The sequence below is a fragment of the Callithrix jacchus genome, chromosome 5, assembly GCF_049354715.1.
Source record: "Callithrix jacchus isolate 240 chromosome 5, calJac240_pri, whole genome shotgun sequence".
In the NCBI taxonomy this organism is placed as follows: domain Eukaryota; kingdom Metazoa; phylum Chordata; class Mammalia; order Primates; family Cebidae; genus Callithrix; species Callithrix jacchus.
Window position 1 is genome coordinate 115663418 of NC_133506.1, and position 16252 is coordinate 115679669.

Consider the following 16252-nt stretch of genomic DNA (forward strand, 5'->3'; position numbering starts at 1 on the left):
TTTCAGCTAGTGCCATGATGTTTCTCTGCTTCACTCTATCAGTCATTTACACCTTAGTAAGAACATGCTTGCATGGCTCTTCCTGGATATTTGCATAGAGGTCAGATGATGCCATCTTGCTGAGCCTAATATCATACAATTCAAGCAGTCATCTCCCATCCCATATGGAATACAGGCCAGGGCTCCGTTTCAGGTACAAGAAAAGGGCAGAGGCTGGGCACGGTGGCTCAAGCCTGTAATCTCAGCACTTTGGAAGGCCGAGGCGGGTGGATCACGAGGTCAAGAGATTGAGACCATCCTGGTCAACATGGTGAAACCCCGTCTCTATTAAATATACAAAAATTAGCTGGGCATGGTGGCGTGCACCTGTAGTCCCAGGTACTCTCCAGGCTGAGGCAGGAGAGAGAATTGCTTGAACCCAGGAGGCAGAGGTAGCGGTGAGCTGAGATCGTGCCATTGCACTCCAGCCTGGGTAACAAGAGCGAAACTCCATCTCAAAAAAAAAAAAAGAAAAGGGCAGAGCAGAGAAAGACCCGGGGGCTCCTTGTGTCTGGTCACAGAGGAGGTGAAGGAGGGGCAGGACACATGCCTTCAGCCTCCTGCCTCGGAAGCCAGAGCCGGCAGACAAAATGAGGCTGTGTTCCCAACCACAGAGGCCACAGCACCCCCACATCCAAGGACAAATACCTCAGCCCTTCCCAAAGGGGTGAGTCACCACAGCCGGTGTAAAGTCCAGGCGCTCTCCCTGGCCCATTCCCGCAACTAATGAAGGTTTTGGCAGCAGAATGAGCCGCCGGATAGAACTCAGGGCTGATTTATGGTGGAACTGGCACAGGACACAGGTTAGACTTAAAGCAGCTCCAAGCTCAGTGAAGAAGGAGGGGAGTGGATTTCTGTCTCTGATCCTGGTGTGCGTGGGGATGGGGCACACTCTGAGGTAAGTGCTGAGCACAAGCAGGTTAGAAGACTGGATTGAGAGATGGTCAAGGGGCACAGGGTCTGGAGAGGCCATGCCTGTCCATCAGCCACCCCCACGTGGTTATGTAAGTGAGAGCCAGTTAAGATGCACATTTAGTCTTAAGCACTGCCTAGGTGAGGCAGGGAGTCCCACCAGTTGTCCAGGTGAGGGAGGTGGCTGTGATCCAGCAAGGAAAGGTCTGGGACAGAGCCCAAGTCCCCGCTCTGCCCCTTACCAGTTGAGCTGCTACAGGGAATCATTTCAAACCGTGCAGCCTCGTTTCTAGCCCATAGGACCACGGTAAAGATTAGAGGAGAAAGTGGAGGCCAGAGTGCTTTGAATATTGTTAAGTGCTGGGCAAATGTCAATTTTTTTTTTTAAGACAGAGTCTCATGCTGTTGCTCAGGCTAGAGTGCAGTGGCGAGATCTTGGCTCACTGCAATCTCCTCCTCCCAGGTTCAATAATTCTCCTGCCTCACCTTCTGGAATAGCTGGGATTACAGGCGCCCACCACCACACCTAGCTAATTTTTGTGTGTTTAGTAGAGACAGGGTTTCACCACGTTGGCCAGGCTGGTCTTGAACTCCTGCCCTCAAGTGATCCACCTGCCTTTGCCTCCCAAAGTGCTGAGATTACAGGCATGACCACTGTGTCCAACCTTGTTTTAGTTTTTGAGGTCTGGGAGGGTACACGAGTATGGACTGAATATAAAACTGAAAATAGGGAAGAGGAGGAAGAAGAGGCAGAGGAGGAGGGGGAGAAGAGGGAGGGAAGGGAGGAGGGGAATCGCTGACATGTCACAGGAGCGGATCCAAGCAAAGTGCTTTTCCTGACATCACAGCGACCCTAACACTGCTCTGTCCAGACGGTAGCCCTTGGCCCCATGTGGCTATTAGCACTTTAAATGTGACTAGTCCAAACTGAGACATTCTGTAAATATGAAATACACACTGGATTGCAAACTTGTATGAAAAAATGCAAACTATTTCCAATACTTTTATATCAATGACATGTTAAAATAATATTTTAGATATATTGGGCTAAATAAAATATAGTATTACAGTTTATTTCACTTGTTTCTTTGTCCTTTTTAAAAAGTATGGCTATGGCTGGGCGCGATGGCTCACACCTATAATCCCAGCACTTTGGGAGACTGAGGCGGGTGGATCATGAGGTCAAGAGATCGAGACCATCCTGGTAAACATGGTGAAACCCCATCTCTACTAAAAATACAAAAAAATTAGCTGGGCATGGTGGCACGCGCCTGTAGTCCCAGCTACTTGGGAGGCTGAGGCAGGAGAATTGCTCGAACCCAGGAGGCGGAGGTTGTGGTGAGCCGAGATCATGCCATTGCACTCCAGCCTAGGTAACGAGGGAAACTCCATCTCAAAAAAATAATATGGCTATGAGAAAAAATGTTAGTTACATATGCATGGCTTGCATTGTTTTTTATTGGGCAGCACAATGCAAAGAGGTATGGACTGCTATTATCCGCATTTTAGAGTAAAAGAAAAGGAGGCACAGAGAAGTTAAGCAACTTCCCCCAAATCACACAGCTAACACAGGTATGGGTATCTCCAACCTGTAGACTCAGTAAGAGGTGACTACTGGCCACTCCAATGCATAGCCCAGTGGCTGGGGACATAAAATCTGGGGCTGCAAGAAAGCTCTGGAGGGGAGAGGGCTTCCTCTCACTTGCTTCATGGGTTCCATCCAGAACCATGCTCCCTGGCCCAAGAACAGCCTCTACAACCTCACTGAAAAGGGTTGTGGAATCTCCCAGACCTGGTTCAAATTCCAGACATGCCTCCTCCCAGCTGTGCAACTTAGGTCAAGCACTTTCCCGTCTCTGAGCCTCAGTTTCCTGATGGGTGAAGTGGGATCACGGAGCACCGCTGGGGCTTGCATGAAGAGCCGGCGAGGCAGCACACCGTGCCTGGCACACTATGATCAATACAAAAGGACGGCCCTGTGCACACTCTGGCTGGCCTCGGCTCTGTGTCATTTGGTATTGGGCTTCCCAGCACCTGCCAGGGTTCCCCAGGGAGGGCTGCAGCTCCTGAGCTCTCCATTCCCAGCGTTTACCTGAGATTCTCCCCGCCCTCAGAGCACTGGAAGTCCAGGCCTGCCGGCTGGGAGCTCACAAACTCGTGCAGGTGGGACAGCTCCAAGGCCCGCCAAATGTCCTCCTCTGAGTAGCTGCCAAAGGGGTCCAGGTTCATGCGCAGGGTCCCGGAGAACAGGATGGGGTCCTGGGGATACAGTGTGGCCTCAGAGGAAAGCAGTTCAGGCCCTGGAAGGAGCCATGGGCCCCAGGTCCAGGGAAGAAGAGAGGGATTAAGGTGGCAGCATTCCCACTCTGTCCCCAGCCCCTCAGAGGAGACAATGGCAGAAGAGATAGCAAATTGCCTGTGGGGGAGTGATAAACCTCAGCTTTGCCATTCATGAAGCCCTCTGCTGAAGCAGGAACCAGAGCCACTAATCTGACTCCAGAGTGTCTACTCGGCAGAAAAAAAATACCCCGGAGGAGATGAAAAAAAGTGAAATAATTAGAGCTGTGCAAAGAGACCAGGACAGAACATCTCAGGGGACGGGGACTTTGGAGGAGTCCTTTCCCATGCGCTGGCCCAGGAGGTCAAAGGAAAGGGCCTGCCTGATTGGGCAGGGTACATCTGAACTTTCCAGATTCATGGCTGGGGTGGCTCACTGGTGGCTCTGTTCCCTGTTGTCTGCTCCTCCTCACCCTCCAAAGCCTCTGAGACTGAGGTCCCCGCCTCTATCCTCAAGCTACAGAACAGGGTAGGGCCTGCCTCCAGGGCCACTGATGAGTGTGGCCGGTCCCTGACAGGCTCCTACCTGGGGAATGATGGTCAGCTGAGAGCGCAGGTCATGGAGGCCGATATCCGCCACGTTGAGGCCATCGATGAGGATTTTACCCTTTGCTGCCTCCAGGATGCGGAACAGGCAGAGGGTCATGGAGGACTTGCCAGCCCCGGTGCGGCCCACGATCCCCACCTGGACAGGGAAGGGAAAAGGCTCTCAGGGGAAGCTAAGATGTCACAGGGGCATCTCCAGGACCCCCCTGGAGGCCGAGCAGACATTTCGCTGGGGCATTTACTCTCCCAAAAGGCCCACCCGCCCCGCACGGACTGTGGCCGCGTCCTCCAGGCACTGACGCACGCATAGGCGCTAACACACACACAGGCACGGACGCACACGCAGGCGCCAAAGCACTCATGGGCGCGAACGCACACACGGGCGAGAACGCACACGCAGGCACGAACGCACTCAGAGGCGCAAAAGCACGCTCAGGCACGAACGCACAGCAGGCACAAACACACGCAGGCCTGCCCACCCCACGCGTACCTTCTCGCCAGCATGCACATGCAGACTCAGGTCTCTCAGCACCAGGTCTAGGCCCGGCCGGTAGCGCACAGAGTAATTCCGGAATTCCACCTCCCCACGTCGGGGCCAGCCTTTGGGAGGGCGGCTGCCCTCCACCACCCAGGGCGCCTGGCAGGAGGGGCAGATGGGGTCACATCAGCTCTTGCCCAGTGTGACCCTCGCCCACCTTTCAGCCTCTCTCCCCCAAGGCCCCTCAATCCTGTCCCACGATGATCCCTGAGAGGGTCCTTGGCACCCCCATGGCGTGGCCTTGTGTTCAATGACTCCTTTTCCCTTCTGACTTTATTTCCCACAGAGCTACTCCAACACCCCCTATCTTCCCCTCCCAGCCTCTCTGCCTGCCCATGTTCCTTTTTTTTTTTTTTTTAACATTTTTAATTTTTTAGAGATAGGGTCTCAATCACGGCTCACTGTGGCCTTGAACTCCTGGGTTCCCGTGATTCTCCTGCCTCAGCCTCCCTAGTAGCTAGGACTACAGGCACATGCCACCATGCCTGGCTAACTTGTTTTGTTCTGTTACAAGTTCTTGCTCTGTCACTCAGGCTGGAGTGCAGTGATGTGATCATAGCTCACTGCAACCTTGAATTCCTGGACTCAAGCCACCCTTCTGCCTCAGCCTCCTGAGTAGCTAGGACTACAGGCCTGTGTCACCACGCCTCACTAATTTTTTTAAAGAAAAATTCTGAAAAGACTGCTTGCTATGTTGACCAGGCTGGTTTCTAACTCCTAGCCTCCAGGGACCCTCCTGCCTAAGCCTCACAAAGTCCTGGGAATACAGGCATGAGCCACTGCCCCACACTTTATGTTCCTTGAGGCACCTCCCTGCCTGCCCTAACTCCCCCCTCATGATCTTTAACCATTCATTGTTACTTGGTGGCAGCATAGTGCCAGGCAGTGGGAACACAATGGTATCCCTATTGAAACAGTCCTCACCCTCATGAGACTTACGTTCTAGTAGAGGGAGGCATGTAATCAGCAGATAAGCAAATCTGTGCAATGTAAGAAGTGATGAGTGCTACAGGCCAAGAAGTACTTAGTGTTGCTGCTTTATACAGGGTGGTCAGGGAAGGCTTCCTGGAGGAGGCAAAGACTTTAGTAAAGAGCTAAAGGGGGTGAAGGAACAAGCCAAGTGGGCTGGAGGAAGGGCATGCCAGGCAGAGGTAAATGCCCCTAGGTGTGTCCTGGAGCACAGTGGTAAAGGCGAGAGTAAGAGGCTGAGGTAATGGTGGCCCCATCATGTAGGGCCTTTTAGGCCATTTTAAGGACTATGTGGTTTTTTTGTGTGTTTTGTTTTTTTACTCTGATTAAGATGCAAAGCCATTAGAGGGCTGTGCATAACGGAATTACGTGATTTTTTTTTTTTTTTAATCTCTGGCTGCTACAAGCAGAATAGACTAACAGGACATAAGATGCTGGTGGCTTTGGGACAGGACTGGCCACATAATTTGGGAGGCTCAGGGCAAAATGAAAGCCTGAGGCTTCTTGTTGAAGAATGATGGAGAATGTCAAGGTGCTGACAACAGAGCCTTACTCTAAGTGCACAGCCCTTCAGGGAATGGAGACCCTATGACTGCTCAGGCTACGTTCCCTTGGAGCCAGCCCTGCTTCGAGGCAGGAGAAACCAAGTGGCCAGTGGTGAAAAAGCAGAGCAGCCAGCTCATCCCGGTCTTTCGAGGAGGCATCGGCGAAGAGAATGGGGTGTGGGGTTGAGGGAAGACGTTTATAGGATGCAGAGACAGGAGCCTGGGTATCCACGCAGGAACTGGGCTGCTAGACATGAAGCAGGGGAACTAGAGTGAGGGGTGAGGGGCTGGAGGGTGATGCCTGGGGAGGGCAGGGGCAGGAAAAGCCAGGCTGGGGTCAGGCAGGCCATAGAATCCACGAGGACTCCAAGAATGAGGAAGATGTCATCTTATTGGGACGTTGCTTAGAGGTTGAATTAGATGAGAACAGAAAAGTGTCCCCTGGATTTGGAATCAGGAAGGTCACGGTGAGCTGTCTCTGGGAAGCAAGGGCCAGAAAGAAGACTGCGGGAGGCAGATGAGATCAAGGCTGATGAGGAAGCAGAGGGGGCTCGTGGAGACCACACTTTAAACCATGCTTCATGACAGAGGAGAACAGAGAAATGGGGCAGTGGAGTGCAGCGGGGAGGGCTCACGTGTGTGTCTGGAATGGAAGATACGATGGAATATTTTTGCATGTGGATGGGAAGCATCCAACAGAGGGAGCAAGAATGACGGGAGATGGAGGTTGGGACTGAGTAAGCCAGGTCCTCAACCTGCCAGGAGAAGTGGAGAGCTGGACTTTGAAACAAAACGGGTGAATCCTGCTAAAAGTGAAAAGATGACGATGGTGAAGGGGACACAGGCAGGTTTAAAGGCCGAGAGGCAGGAGGCTGAGGGAGTTCACGTCTTAGAACCTACTTTTTCATGAGTGTTGGGCAAAGTCAATGGCTGAGCAGGAGGGAGATATGGAGTTGAGGGCAGAGATTATTCAAAAGAAGTCTTTCAGAACGTGAGGACACGGGCTTCTTGGGGAAGCAAAGTAGGAACATCAAACCATGGTTTGTGGTTATAAACTTGTCAACTCAGTGATTTTTTTTCCTGCAAGTTTTTTTTTTTTTTTTTTTTTTGAGGGGGGGGCAGTCTCTCGCTCTGACACCCAGGCTGGGGTGCAGTGGTGTAATATCGGCTCACTGTAACCTCCACCACTCAGGTTCAAGCAATTCTCCTGCCTCAGACTCCTGAGTAGCTAGGAATACATGTGTGCACCACCACACCCCACTAATTTTTGTATTTTTAGTAGAGATGGGGTTTCATCATGTTGGCCAGGCTGGTTTTGAACTCTTCACCTCAAGGGATCCACCCGCCTCAGCCTCCCAAAGTGCTTGGATTACAGGCATGAGCCACCATGCCCAGCCTCCTGCAAGGTTTTAAGTGCTCAGTGCAGGCATGAAGAAGGCAGATTGGCGGGCTCAGCTGGAGTGGGGTTTTGGAGGTGAGTACAACTGACAGAGAGGAAGAGAAGGGCAAGGCAGGTGAGAACGCTTGTGTTGGTGAAGCATAGATTCTAGTCTGGCCGGGGAGGGAGGTAAAGCCAGAGAACCTGATGGACAGAAACACACAAAAAAAGGCGGGTCATGGGATTGGGGGTCTCAACAAAAACAGACTGCTGTGGCAGTGGGGGACTTGGAACATGAGAGAGAGGAGGGATAGGAGCGTGGTCCAAAGGTGGGATGCTTGATACTGATGCTGCAGCTTCTGGGCATGAAGAGGTCTGAGGTGTGACCATGAGAGGGGGTGGTGGAGAGAAAAGTCTGGGAGCCCCAGTAAGGGACAACTTCTTTTCCCCAACAAATGGCATGCTGCTCCACCTTCACTCCTTTGCCCAGGCTGGTCTCTTTGACTGGAATGCTCACCTTCCCACTGCCCACCCCACCATCTTACTTAGTCTACCAAAGCCTGTTCATCCTTCTCATCTAAGCTCGCCTCCCCTGCTCACCTCCTCCGGAGGATCTCCCTCGTCTGCCCTCTCCAGTGCGCCCCGCCAGAGCTCTGGTCATCCACTGCTGAGCCGTGCAGTGTGCCTCACCCCTCCCTCCACATCACAATCGCCTGAGGGCAAACCCTGTCCTCCCGACTCATCTGTCCACCTCCTAGCACAGAGTGTTCGCTGATGCTCAGTGAGGGGTGGATGGATACCCAGCTGGCCCTGAGGGTTAGGGAGGGAGGGCCACCAAGCTTTCTTCCCCAGCCACTGTAGACCCCCCTGCCCCAGACCCATCCCAGTACTCACCTCTGTCTCTGTCTTGCAGTACTCCTTGACTCTCTCCACAGCTACAATGTTAGACTCCAAATCTGACATCACTCGTATCATCCAGTTCAGAGCAAGTGTCACCTGGCCAAAGGGACTGGGTTATCAGTACGGTGATCTCCTCTCCCCTCTGCAATGGCTTTGGGAAGAGTTCAGACTCCTGGATCATGTGCCCATCAATGGACTCCTATCCCATGATGACCCAGGCGGGCCTGGGTCAAATCCACAGGCATGCCAGCTGGGGCTGTGATCATGAGCAGCTCCCTCAGGCAGTGACAGTGCACACTTAACCAAGGACCACTTTGCTGCAGTTCCTCAAACTTTAATATGTGTAAGACTTCCCAGAGAATGCTGTTAAAATGCAACGCAGGATTCCATAGTCTGAGGTGGGACTTGGGACCTGAGATTCTTCATTTATTTTTATTTTTATAATTTTTTTTTCAGACAAAATTTTGCTCTTATTGCCCAGGCTAGAGTGCAGTGGCATGAACTTGGCTCACCAAAACCTGTGCCTCCCGGGTTCAAGCAATTCTCCTACCTCAGCCTCCTGAGTAGCTGTAGCTGGGATTACAGGCATGTGCCGCCATGCCCAGCTAATTTTATATTTTTAGTAGAGATGGGGTTTCTCCATGTTGGTCAGGCTGGTCTTGAACTCCTGACCTCAAGTGATCTGCCTGCCTTGGCCTCCCAAAGTGCTGGGATTACAGGTGTGAGCCACTGTGCCCAGCTGAGATTCTTCATTTCTAACAAGCTCCCAGAGGATGCTGATGCAACTGGCCCATGGGCCACAAATGGCGCACCCAGGGGTCTTGATCAAAATGCAGAGTCCTGAGCCCATCCCAGGCCGACTGAATCAAAATGTACATTTTAACAAGTTGATTCATATGCACATTGATGTTTGTGAAAAACTGACCTTTCTGGATTGCTTTTTGTTTGCCAACGTGTTCAAGACTTGAATCACCTAAGGCATTAAAAATGTGATCTGCTTTACAAAAATTCCATTTTCAGTTAGGTGGGTTACTCTTTGGCAGTACAGGCTGGCCTCAGGATGGTCCGCCTGACCTGCAGCCCAGGCTTCGGTTGCCTCGTCTGTGTACTTTCTCTGCAAGCATGTGAGCATGAGGTGTATTCCAGACCGACACTGTCCTGACCTCTGTTACATGAGCCTACAACTTGCCCAGCGACAAGACAAATTCTGTTTGCCCTTTGTGGCTAAGCTCCAAGATACTCCTCTGTGCAGTGGTGTGATCTTGGCTCACTGCAACCTCTGCCTCCCAGGTTCAAGTGATTCTCCTGCCTCAGTCTCCCAGTAGTTGGGACTACAGGCATGCACCACCATGCCCCAATATTTTGTCACTTTTAGTAGAGACAGGGTTTCACCATGTTGGCCAGGCTGGTCTTGAACACCTGACCTCCAGTGATCTGCCTGCCTCAGCCTCCCAGAGTGCTGGGATCACAGGTGTGAGCCACCGCGCCCGGCCCTCCTCTGGGCTTTTAAAAACATGTTGTTTCTTCAGCCACAAAGACCTGCTCAGCCTGCAGCACAATCCCTGCCAATGGGGGTCTCTCCAGCTTGATTGTGAGGTATCAGGTAAGGTTGCCCACTAAGCAGGAGGGAGATGTGGAGTTGAGGGCAGAGATTATTCAAAAGAAATCTTTTGGAATGTGAGGACACGGGCTTCTTGGGGAAGCAAAGTAGGAACATCCAGCCATGGTGTGTGGTTATAAACTTGTCACTCAGTGATTTTTCTCCTGCAAGGTTTTTTGTTTTGTTTTGTTTTTGCTCATAGTCCTTGAGAGCAAGCCCTGTGGCTGGTGCGCATACCGGGCAGCGAGGGGCACTGGGGAGATGCCTAGAACACCTGAGTGGTGTCTGTCCCAGTGGTGGCCCTGCCCTGGGGTCCAGACCCTTCGTACCTGCAAGGAGTAGGACACGGAGAGGCCCACCAGCCCTGGGCTCAGGCTACTCCTCCCAATGACAGCAAAGAGCGCAGCAAAGAGCACCACGCAGTTCCCCACAAACTCCACTCCGACGCTCAGCCACCTGTGCGGGATCAGATGAGGAGGAAATGGGGCAGGGGCAGGGAGGGGGCAGTTTTCTGCTTCAGGGAAAGGAAGGACAAGGACCCCCTAACACCAGAGAGCCTGGTGGGAATTCCTGGAGGAGCAGGGGGCGAGGGAGGCAGCTTCTGACCGGTTGGAGATGATATAGGGGTAGCAGCTTCTCTGGTTGGTGTCCACCTTAGTATCATTGATGACCTCAAAGTCCCGGCTGCGGTTGTAGGCCCGGATGACACTGGCACCAGTCACTGTCTCCGAAAAGTGGGAGTAGATAGGTGAACGGCTGACAGATTCCAGCCGCTTCAGTTGCCGTGATGTGGCTGCATAGAAGCGCTGATGGAGGGAGGAGTTTGGGGTCAGGGCTGTGGAACCCCCAACTCAGTCCTACCTGTCTCTGAACTCATCCATTTTCAGATAGTCCTCCCGGCCAGCCTCACTCCCACCACAAGACATTCCCCACCTCCATGGATGCAAGACCTGGGGCCTTGATGTGTCATTCACTCCTTCCCTCTGATCATCTCTGCTTCAACCCCACAACAACGTGGCTCTGCCTCCAGTTTCCATCCTCTCCTCTGTGGCCTAAGATAGGACTAAACACGATGTATATCTGATGCTCCCCTACCCCAGCACAGAGCACAGCCTAGAGCATGGTCACTATACCCAGGTGTTCAGCATCTATCCACAGGAACCAACTCATTTCAGAACAGGAGTTCAGGGTCTGCAAAAGCCTTTTACAGTTAGCTGTATCTGAAGGTTGTCAACTCATCTGTGTCAAACACATGCATACACATATGTTTAGATAGGTATAAAAAGAAGGAAAGGATAAACTATTGTATTGTATTGACAATAGTTTGGGACACATTATCCTTTCCTTCTTTTTATCAGAAAACAGCCAACAGGAGGGCCAGGCACAGTGGCTCACGCCTGTAATCCCAGCATTTTGGGAGGCCAAGGCAGGCATATCACTTGAGGTCAGGCGTTTGAGACCAGCCTGGCCAACATAGCGAAACCCCATCTCTACTAAAAATACAAAAATTAACTGGGCATGGTGGCATGTGCCTGTAATCCTAGCTACCTGGGAGGCTGAGACAGGAGAATCGCTTGAACCTGGGAGGCGGAGGTTACAGTGAGCCGAGATTGTACCATTGCACTCCAGCCTGGGCAACAAAGTGAGACTCCATCTCAAAAAAAAAAAAAAAGAGCCAACAGGAAAGGCCCAGTGCCAGCTACAATGTATAAGTATTTCATTTTGTTCTCACACCAACCCCATGAGGAAGATCTATGAGCTACTCTATTTTACAGATGAGGCAAATGAGTTTCAAAGAGGTTAAGTAACTGATGACTGTCCATTACAAAACCCTGCAACGCTGGTGGCCTGAAGCATCCCACCCCTGCTGGCCCCGCCCATGTGAACACCCCGCCCCACACCAGCACTACGCCCACACTGGGGCCATGCTCAGCCCTCACCTGCACCAAGGTGTAGAGCACAGCCAGGGGCAGGATGACCACCGTGAAGAGCGGCGTGCTGCCCACGATGACCACAAGAGTGGAGATGGCGTTGAAGAAGGAATTGAGCAGCATGAGGATGGCAGGGGCCAGAACCTCATCAATGATATAGATGTCCTTGGAGAATCGGTTGAGGATGCGGCCTGAGGGTGTGGTGTCGAAGAAGGACTGTGGCGAGCGTATCTTGTTGTGCAGCAGTGCCTGGTGCAACACACGGCCAGCCTGGATGCCACCCACTGCCATGGCCATGGCCGACAGCATCACCAGGAACCCTGTTGGAGGAGGCAGAGGGCACTGGCTCACCTGGACTAGGGAGTGGGCATAAAGGGGCAGAATCACAGACACAGGTTCACCAGAGAGGGTTAGGGAGGCTTGGTTGCAGGGCATGGTTTGGGGGACCTGGCAGCCCAGAGAAGAAGAAGGGATGTTGGAGCCCTTTCTGTGCACCCCCACAGGCTCACCTTGCAGAATTCCTAAGGTGGCATAGACACCCAGCCTTAGGGAAGTGTTGTTCTGTCTACTGTCTGTCATGGCATCATTTGTCCAGGCACTGAGCCACACATCGGCCCCAATGGCAGCTGCACTTTGACCCGCATACAGGAGACAGATGGCCAGCGTGGTACAGAGCCCCACAGCCTTGGCATAATCCCAGAACACACTCAGCTCCACCTGTAGGGAGCAGCCATGGTGGTCAGGGGCAGGGGATTCCATAAGCCCTGGGGCTGCTGGGGGCTATCTGTCTGTCCCCTCCAGCCCCTCTTGCCCCACTGACTCACAGTGCCGGTCTCTGCTTTCTCCTCCTGGGTCAGTGCCCTGTTTGCCTTCACCTCTGTCACCTGCACCTTCTCTGATGGAGCCAGGCGCCTCCGGGGTGCAGGCTGACCCTGTCCCTCCCCATCCGAGGACAGAGCACTCAGCTGTCTGTGGAGGCAGCTAGTCAGGCCCAGGGAGGGGCCTCAGGCACCCCCCCAGGACAAAGGCTGGGAGTGTCAGGGAGGAACCTGCACCCCACCTGGCAGGGCTTGGGGAGCCCTGACCCAGCCTTCCAGAGGGTTGGGAGCACTCAGGAGCTCACCTCATAAACTGCTTCTGGACTGCAAAGGTGACTGGGTCATTGTCTGTCAGATCTGTGTGGTTGCTGAGTGTGTCTTCAACCAGCAGCACCTCCTCATCCTCCGCACCTTCCAGTGCAGCAGTGGCATGGGAGGAAGGAGACAGAGTTCAGCTAGTTCTCCCCGCAGGTATCTCCCATTCCCCAGTCCAATGAAAGGGGCTCCATGGACCAGCGTGAAAATAAAATGAGGGGGATTAAAAGGACAACAAGAAAGCCTTGGGTTAGGCAATAAGGAAAACTTCCCTTCACGAATTACGAAGAAGGACTCAAACACAAGGGTTACGAACTTGGGCTTTGAAGTCAGACTGGCTGACCTTAAATCCCACATCCTTGGCTGGGTGCGGTGGCTCACACCTGTAATCCCAGCACTTTGGGAGGCCAAGGCAGGCAGATCACAAGGTCAGGAGACTGAGACCAGCCTGGCCGGCTAGGTGAAACCCCGTCTCTACTAAAAATACAAAAATTAGCTGGGTGTGGTGGCGGGTGCCTGTAGTCCCAGCTATCGGGGAGGCTGAGGCAGGAGAATTGCTTGAACCTGGGAGGCACAAGGCACAGCACTTGGTAAATGCTCAGGCACGTTGGCTATCCATATAGCCATAGGCAAGAAAGCCCAGGAAGAGGTCTGTGAGTTGATCCACAATGGGGGGGCTGGGGAGCTGGGCCTGGGCAACAGGGAGCCAGGGGTGTGTTGTGAGCCCAGAGACTTGAACAAGCTCCATGAGGACTGTAATTTTTGGTTTGCTCCCTGCTATATTTTAGTGTCTGGAACAGTGCCTGGATATAGTGATTGTCCAGTAAATTTGGTTGATAAATAAATGGCTATGCCAAGCACTTGCACACTTGCAAAACTATTTATCCGTGAAGCAGCCTTGCCATTCAAGCTGGGCCTGGGCCCTCCTATGATTTTGACAGATGGAAAACAGGCTCTGAGACCTGGGCTGAGGATGTGAGGTCCCATAGTTAGGGTGGAGGAGGCAGTGGGACTCGATGATGTCCAATTTACTTTCCTGCTGGCGACTGTCACACAGATGGCCCAGGTTCCCCAGAACCTGCCTGGCACAGCACTAGGCCAGTCTAGAGACAGTCAGAGACCCCAGACAGTGGGGATGCTGGGAGGGCATGGGAATCAGAGGGCCAAGGATGGCAGATACCGGTCCAGCTGTCCTCCCGGTGTTCTTGGTCCTCATTGGGGGCATAGTTGCGGAGAAAGTTGGCAAAGGAGCCATTGCATTGCAGCAGGGCTGGGTAGGGGCCCATCTCAGACACCTGTCCATCAGCGAGCACGATGATGAAGTCTGTCTGGGGCAGGAAGCTGATGCCGTGGGTCACCAGCACGCGTGTCTGGGGAGAAGGCGGTAGGCTCTCACCCCACCACCCTCCTACCACACCCCTGGCACAGGCACGGAGCCAGAGTGAGTGTGAGGTGTGCCAGGGAGGTTGGACAGGCATGTAGGTGACTCACCCTGTGCTTGCCACAGCCTGCTCAGAACCTTGGGGGTGGGGGAGTTTTCCTGATGCCCACAGATTTTTCCTGATGCCCAACCCCCACGCCCACTTCTCAGGACCCGCACACCTCCAGGACTCACCCAAACCCCTCAGCCTCCCACCAGCCTTCTCTGTGGGCCTCAGATTCACTTTAGCCCCTTAGCCTCCGGCAGTCCTCACCTTGCCTGCCAGCACACCTTCTGGCCCGATGACGTGGTCAAAGATGTGCTTGGCCACGTGGGAGTCCACCGCAGACAGTGGGTCATCCAGCAAGAAAATATCCGCATTACTGTAAACAGCTCGAGCCAGACTGACCCGCTGCCGCTGGCCCCCAGACAGGTTAATGCCCTGCAGGAGGCAGGGGTGGGAGAAATGGGATTAGACAGGAACGGGGAGACAATGGCCTGTCCACTGTTATTTGGGATGGCAGACTGTTTTTTTTTTTTTTGAGATGGGGTCTCACTCTGTCACCCAGGCTAGAGTGCAGTGGTACGATCTCAGCTCACTGCAACTTCTGCCCCCCGGATTCAAGCAATTCTCGTGCCTCAGCCTCCCGAGTAGCTAGGATTACAGGCATGCGCCACCATGCCTGGCTACTAATTAAAAAAAATTTTTTTTTATAGAGACAGAATCTCTGTATGTTGTCCAGGCTAGTCTCAAACTCCTGAGCTCAAGCAATCAGCTCACCTCAGCCTCCCAAAATAAAGTGCTGGGATTATAGGCGTGAACCACTGTGCCTGGCCAGAACTGCAGACTTCTGAATCTGCATTTCATGTGAGGCCTAGTGTGTCCCTGCAATGCTGTGAGGGACAGAGGAAAGGGTAGGTCCTCCTGGGGCACGCGAGGCCATTCTGTACCTTTGGTCACCACCCTGCCCAGCTTGGTGTCCTGCCCAACCCATCTATGGATGAATGGTCACACAAATGTGTACATACATATAATGAAATATCATTTGGCCTTACAAGGAGGAAAATTCCGACACATGCTGCAACATGGATATGCCTAGAGGACATTATGCTAAGTGAAATAAGCCAGTCACAAAAAGACAAATGCTGGTTGATTTCACTCACATGAGGTACCTGATAGGGTTGAAATATTTGTTCCTTCCAAAGTCCATGTTGAAACATACTCCCCAGTGGGGCAGGATCGATGGGAGGCCTTTACCATGTGATTGGGTCATGAGGGCAGAGCCCTTATGAATGGCTGATCCACTCATGAATTAATAGGTTGGTGAATGAATGGGTTACTACGGAAGTGGGACTGGTGACTTTATGAGAAAGGAAGACAGAGGCCAGGCACAGTGGCTCATGCCTGTAATCCCAGCACTTTGGAAGGCTGAGGTGGGTGGATCACTTGAGACCAGCCTGGTCAACACTGTGAAACCCCGTCTCCATTAAAAATACAAAAATTAGCCAGTGGTAGTAGTACGCACCTGTAATCCCAGCTATTCGGGAGGCTGAGGCAGAAGAATTGCTTGAACCTGGGATACAGAGGTTGCAGTGAGCCGAGATTGTGTCATTGCTCTCCAGACTGCTTTCTGGGCAACAGAGTGTGAACTTGTTGCAAGAAAAAAAAAAAAGAAAAGAAAAGAACAAAAGAAAGAGAGACCTGAGCTAGCATACTTGGTCCTCTTGTCATGGGAGGCCCTGTATGGCCTTGGGACTCTGTAGATTCCCCATCAATGAGAAGGCCCTCTCCAGATGCAGCCCCTGGACCGTGGACTTCTGAGCCTCCACGACTGTACAAAATACATTTCCTTTCTTTGTAAATAACCTAGTTTCAGGTATTCTCTTATATGCAACAGAAAATGGACTAATATACTAAGTAGTCAAATTCCTAGGAACAGAAAATAGAATGGTGGCTGCCAGGGGCTAGGGGCAGTGGGGAATGAGGAGTTGGTTAACAGGTGC

The 16252-nt window shown here is 52.5% G+C and overlaps 1 protein-coding gene across 4 annotated transcripts in view; it reads right to left on the reverse strand.

Moving 5' to 3' along the window:
* ABCC3 (ATP binding cassette subfamily C member 3) overlaps positions 1-16252 on the reverse strand; it is a 55645-nt gene that overhangs the window by 4480 nt on the left and 34913 nt on the right. For 3 of the 4 annotated variants that reach the window (XM_035301217.3, XM_078374183.1, XM_078374184.1), the window contains 12 exons: positions 14523-14690; positions 14009-14198; positions 12819-12924; positions 12520-12664; positions 12205-12412; positions 11705-12015; positions 10371-10570; positions 10094-10220; positions 8159-8260; positions 4325-4471; positions 3815-3973; positions 3044-3210 (listed from right to left, as the gene is read on the reverse strand). In XM_035301217.3, the coding sequence (XP_035157108.3) occupies positions 3044-3210; positions 3815-3973; positions 4325-4471; positions 8159-8260; positions 10094-10220; positions 10371-10570; positions 11705-12015; positions 12205-12412; positions 12520-12664; positions 12819-12924; positions 14009-14198; positions 14523-14690 (2030 nt within the window). Of the gene's footprint in view, positions 1-2743; positions 2903-3043; positions 3211-3814; positions 3974-4324; positions 4472-8158; positions 8261-10093; positions 10221-10370; positions 10571-11704; positions 12016-12204; positions 12413-12519; positions 12665-12818; positions 12925-14008; positions 14199-14522; positions 14691-16252 lie in introns of all 4 variants that reach the window. The other variant, XR_013535864.1, reaches the window with a different exon arrangement.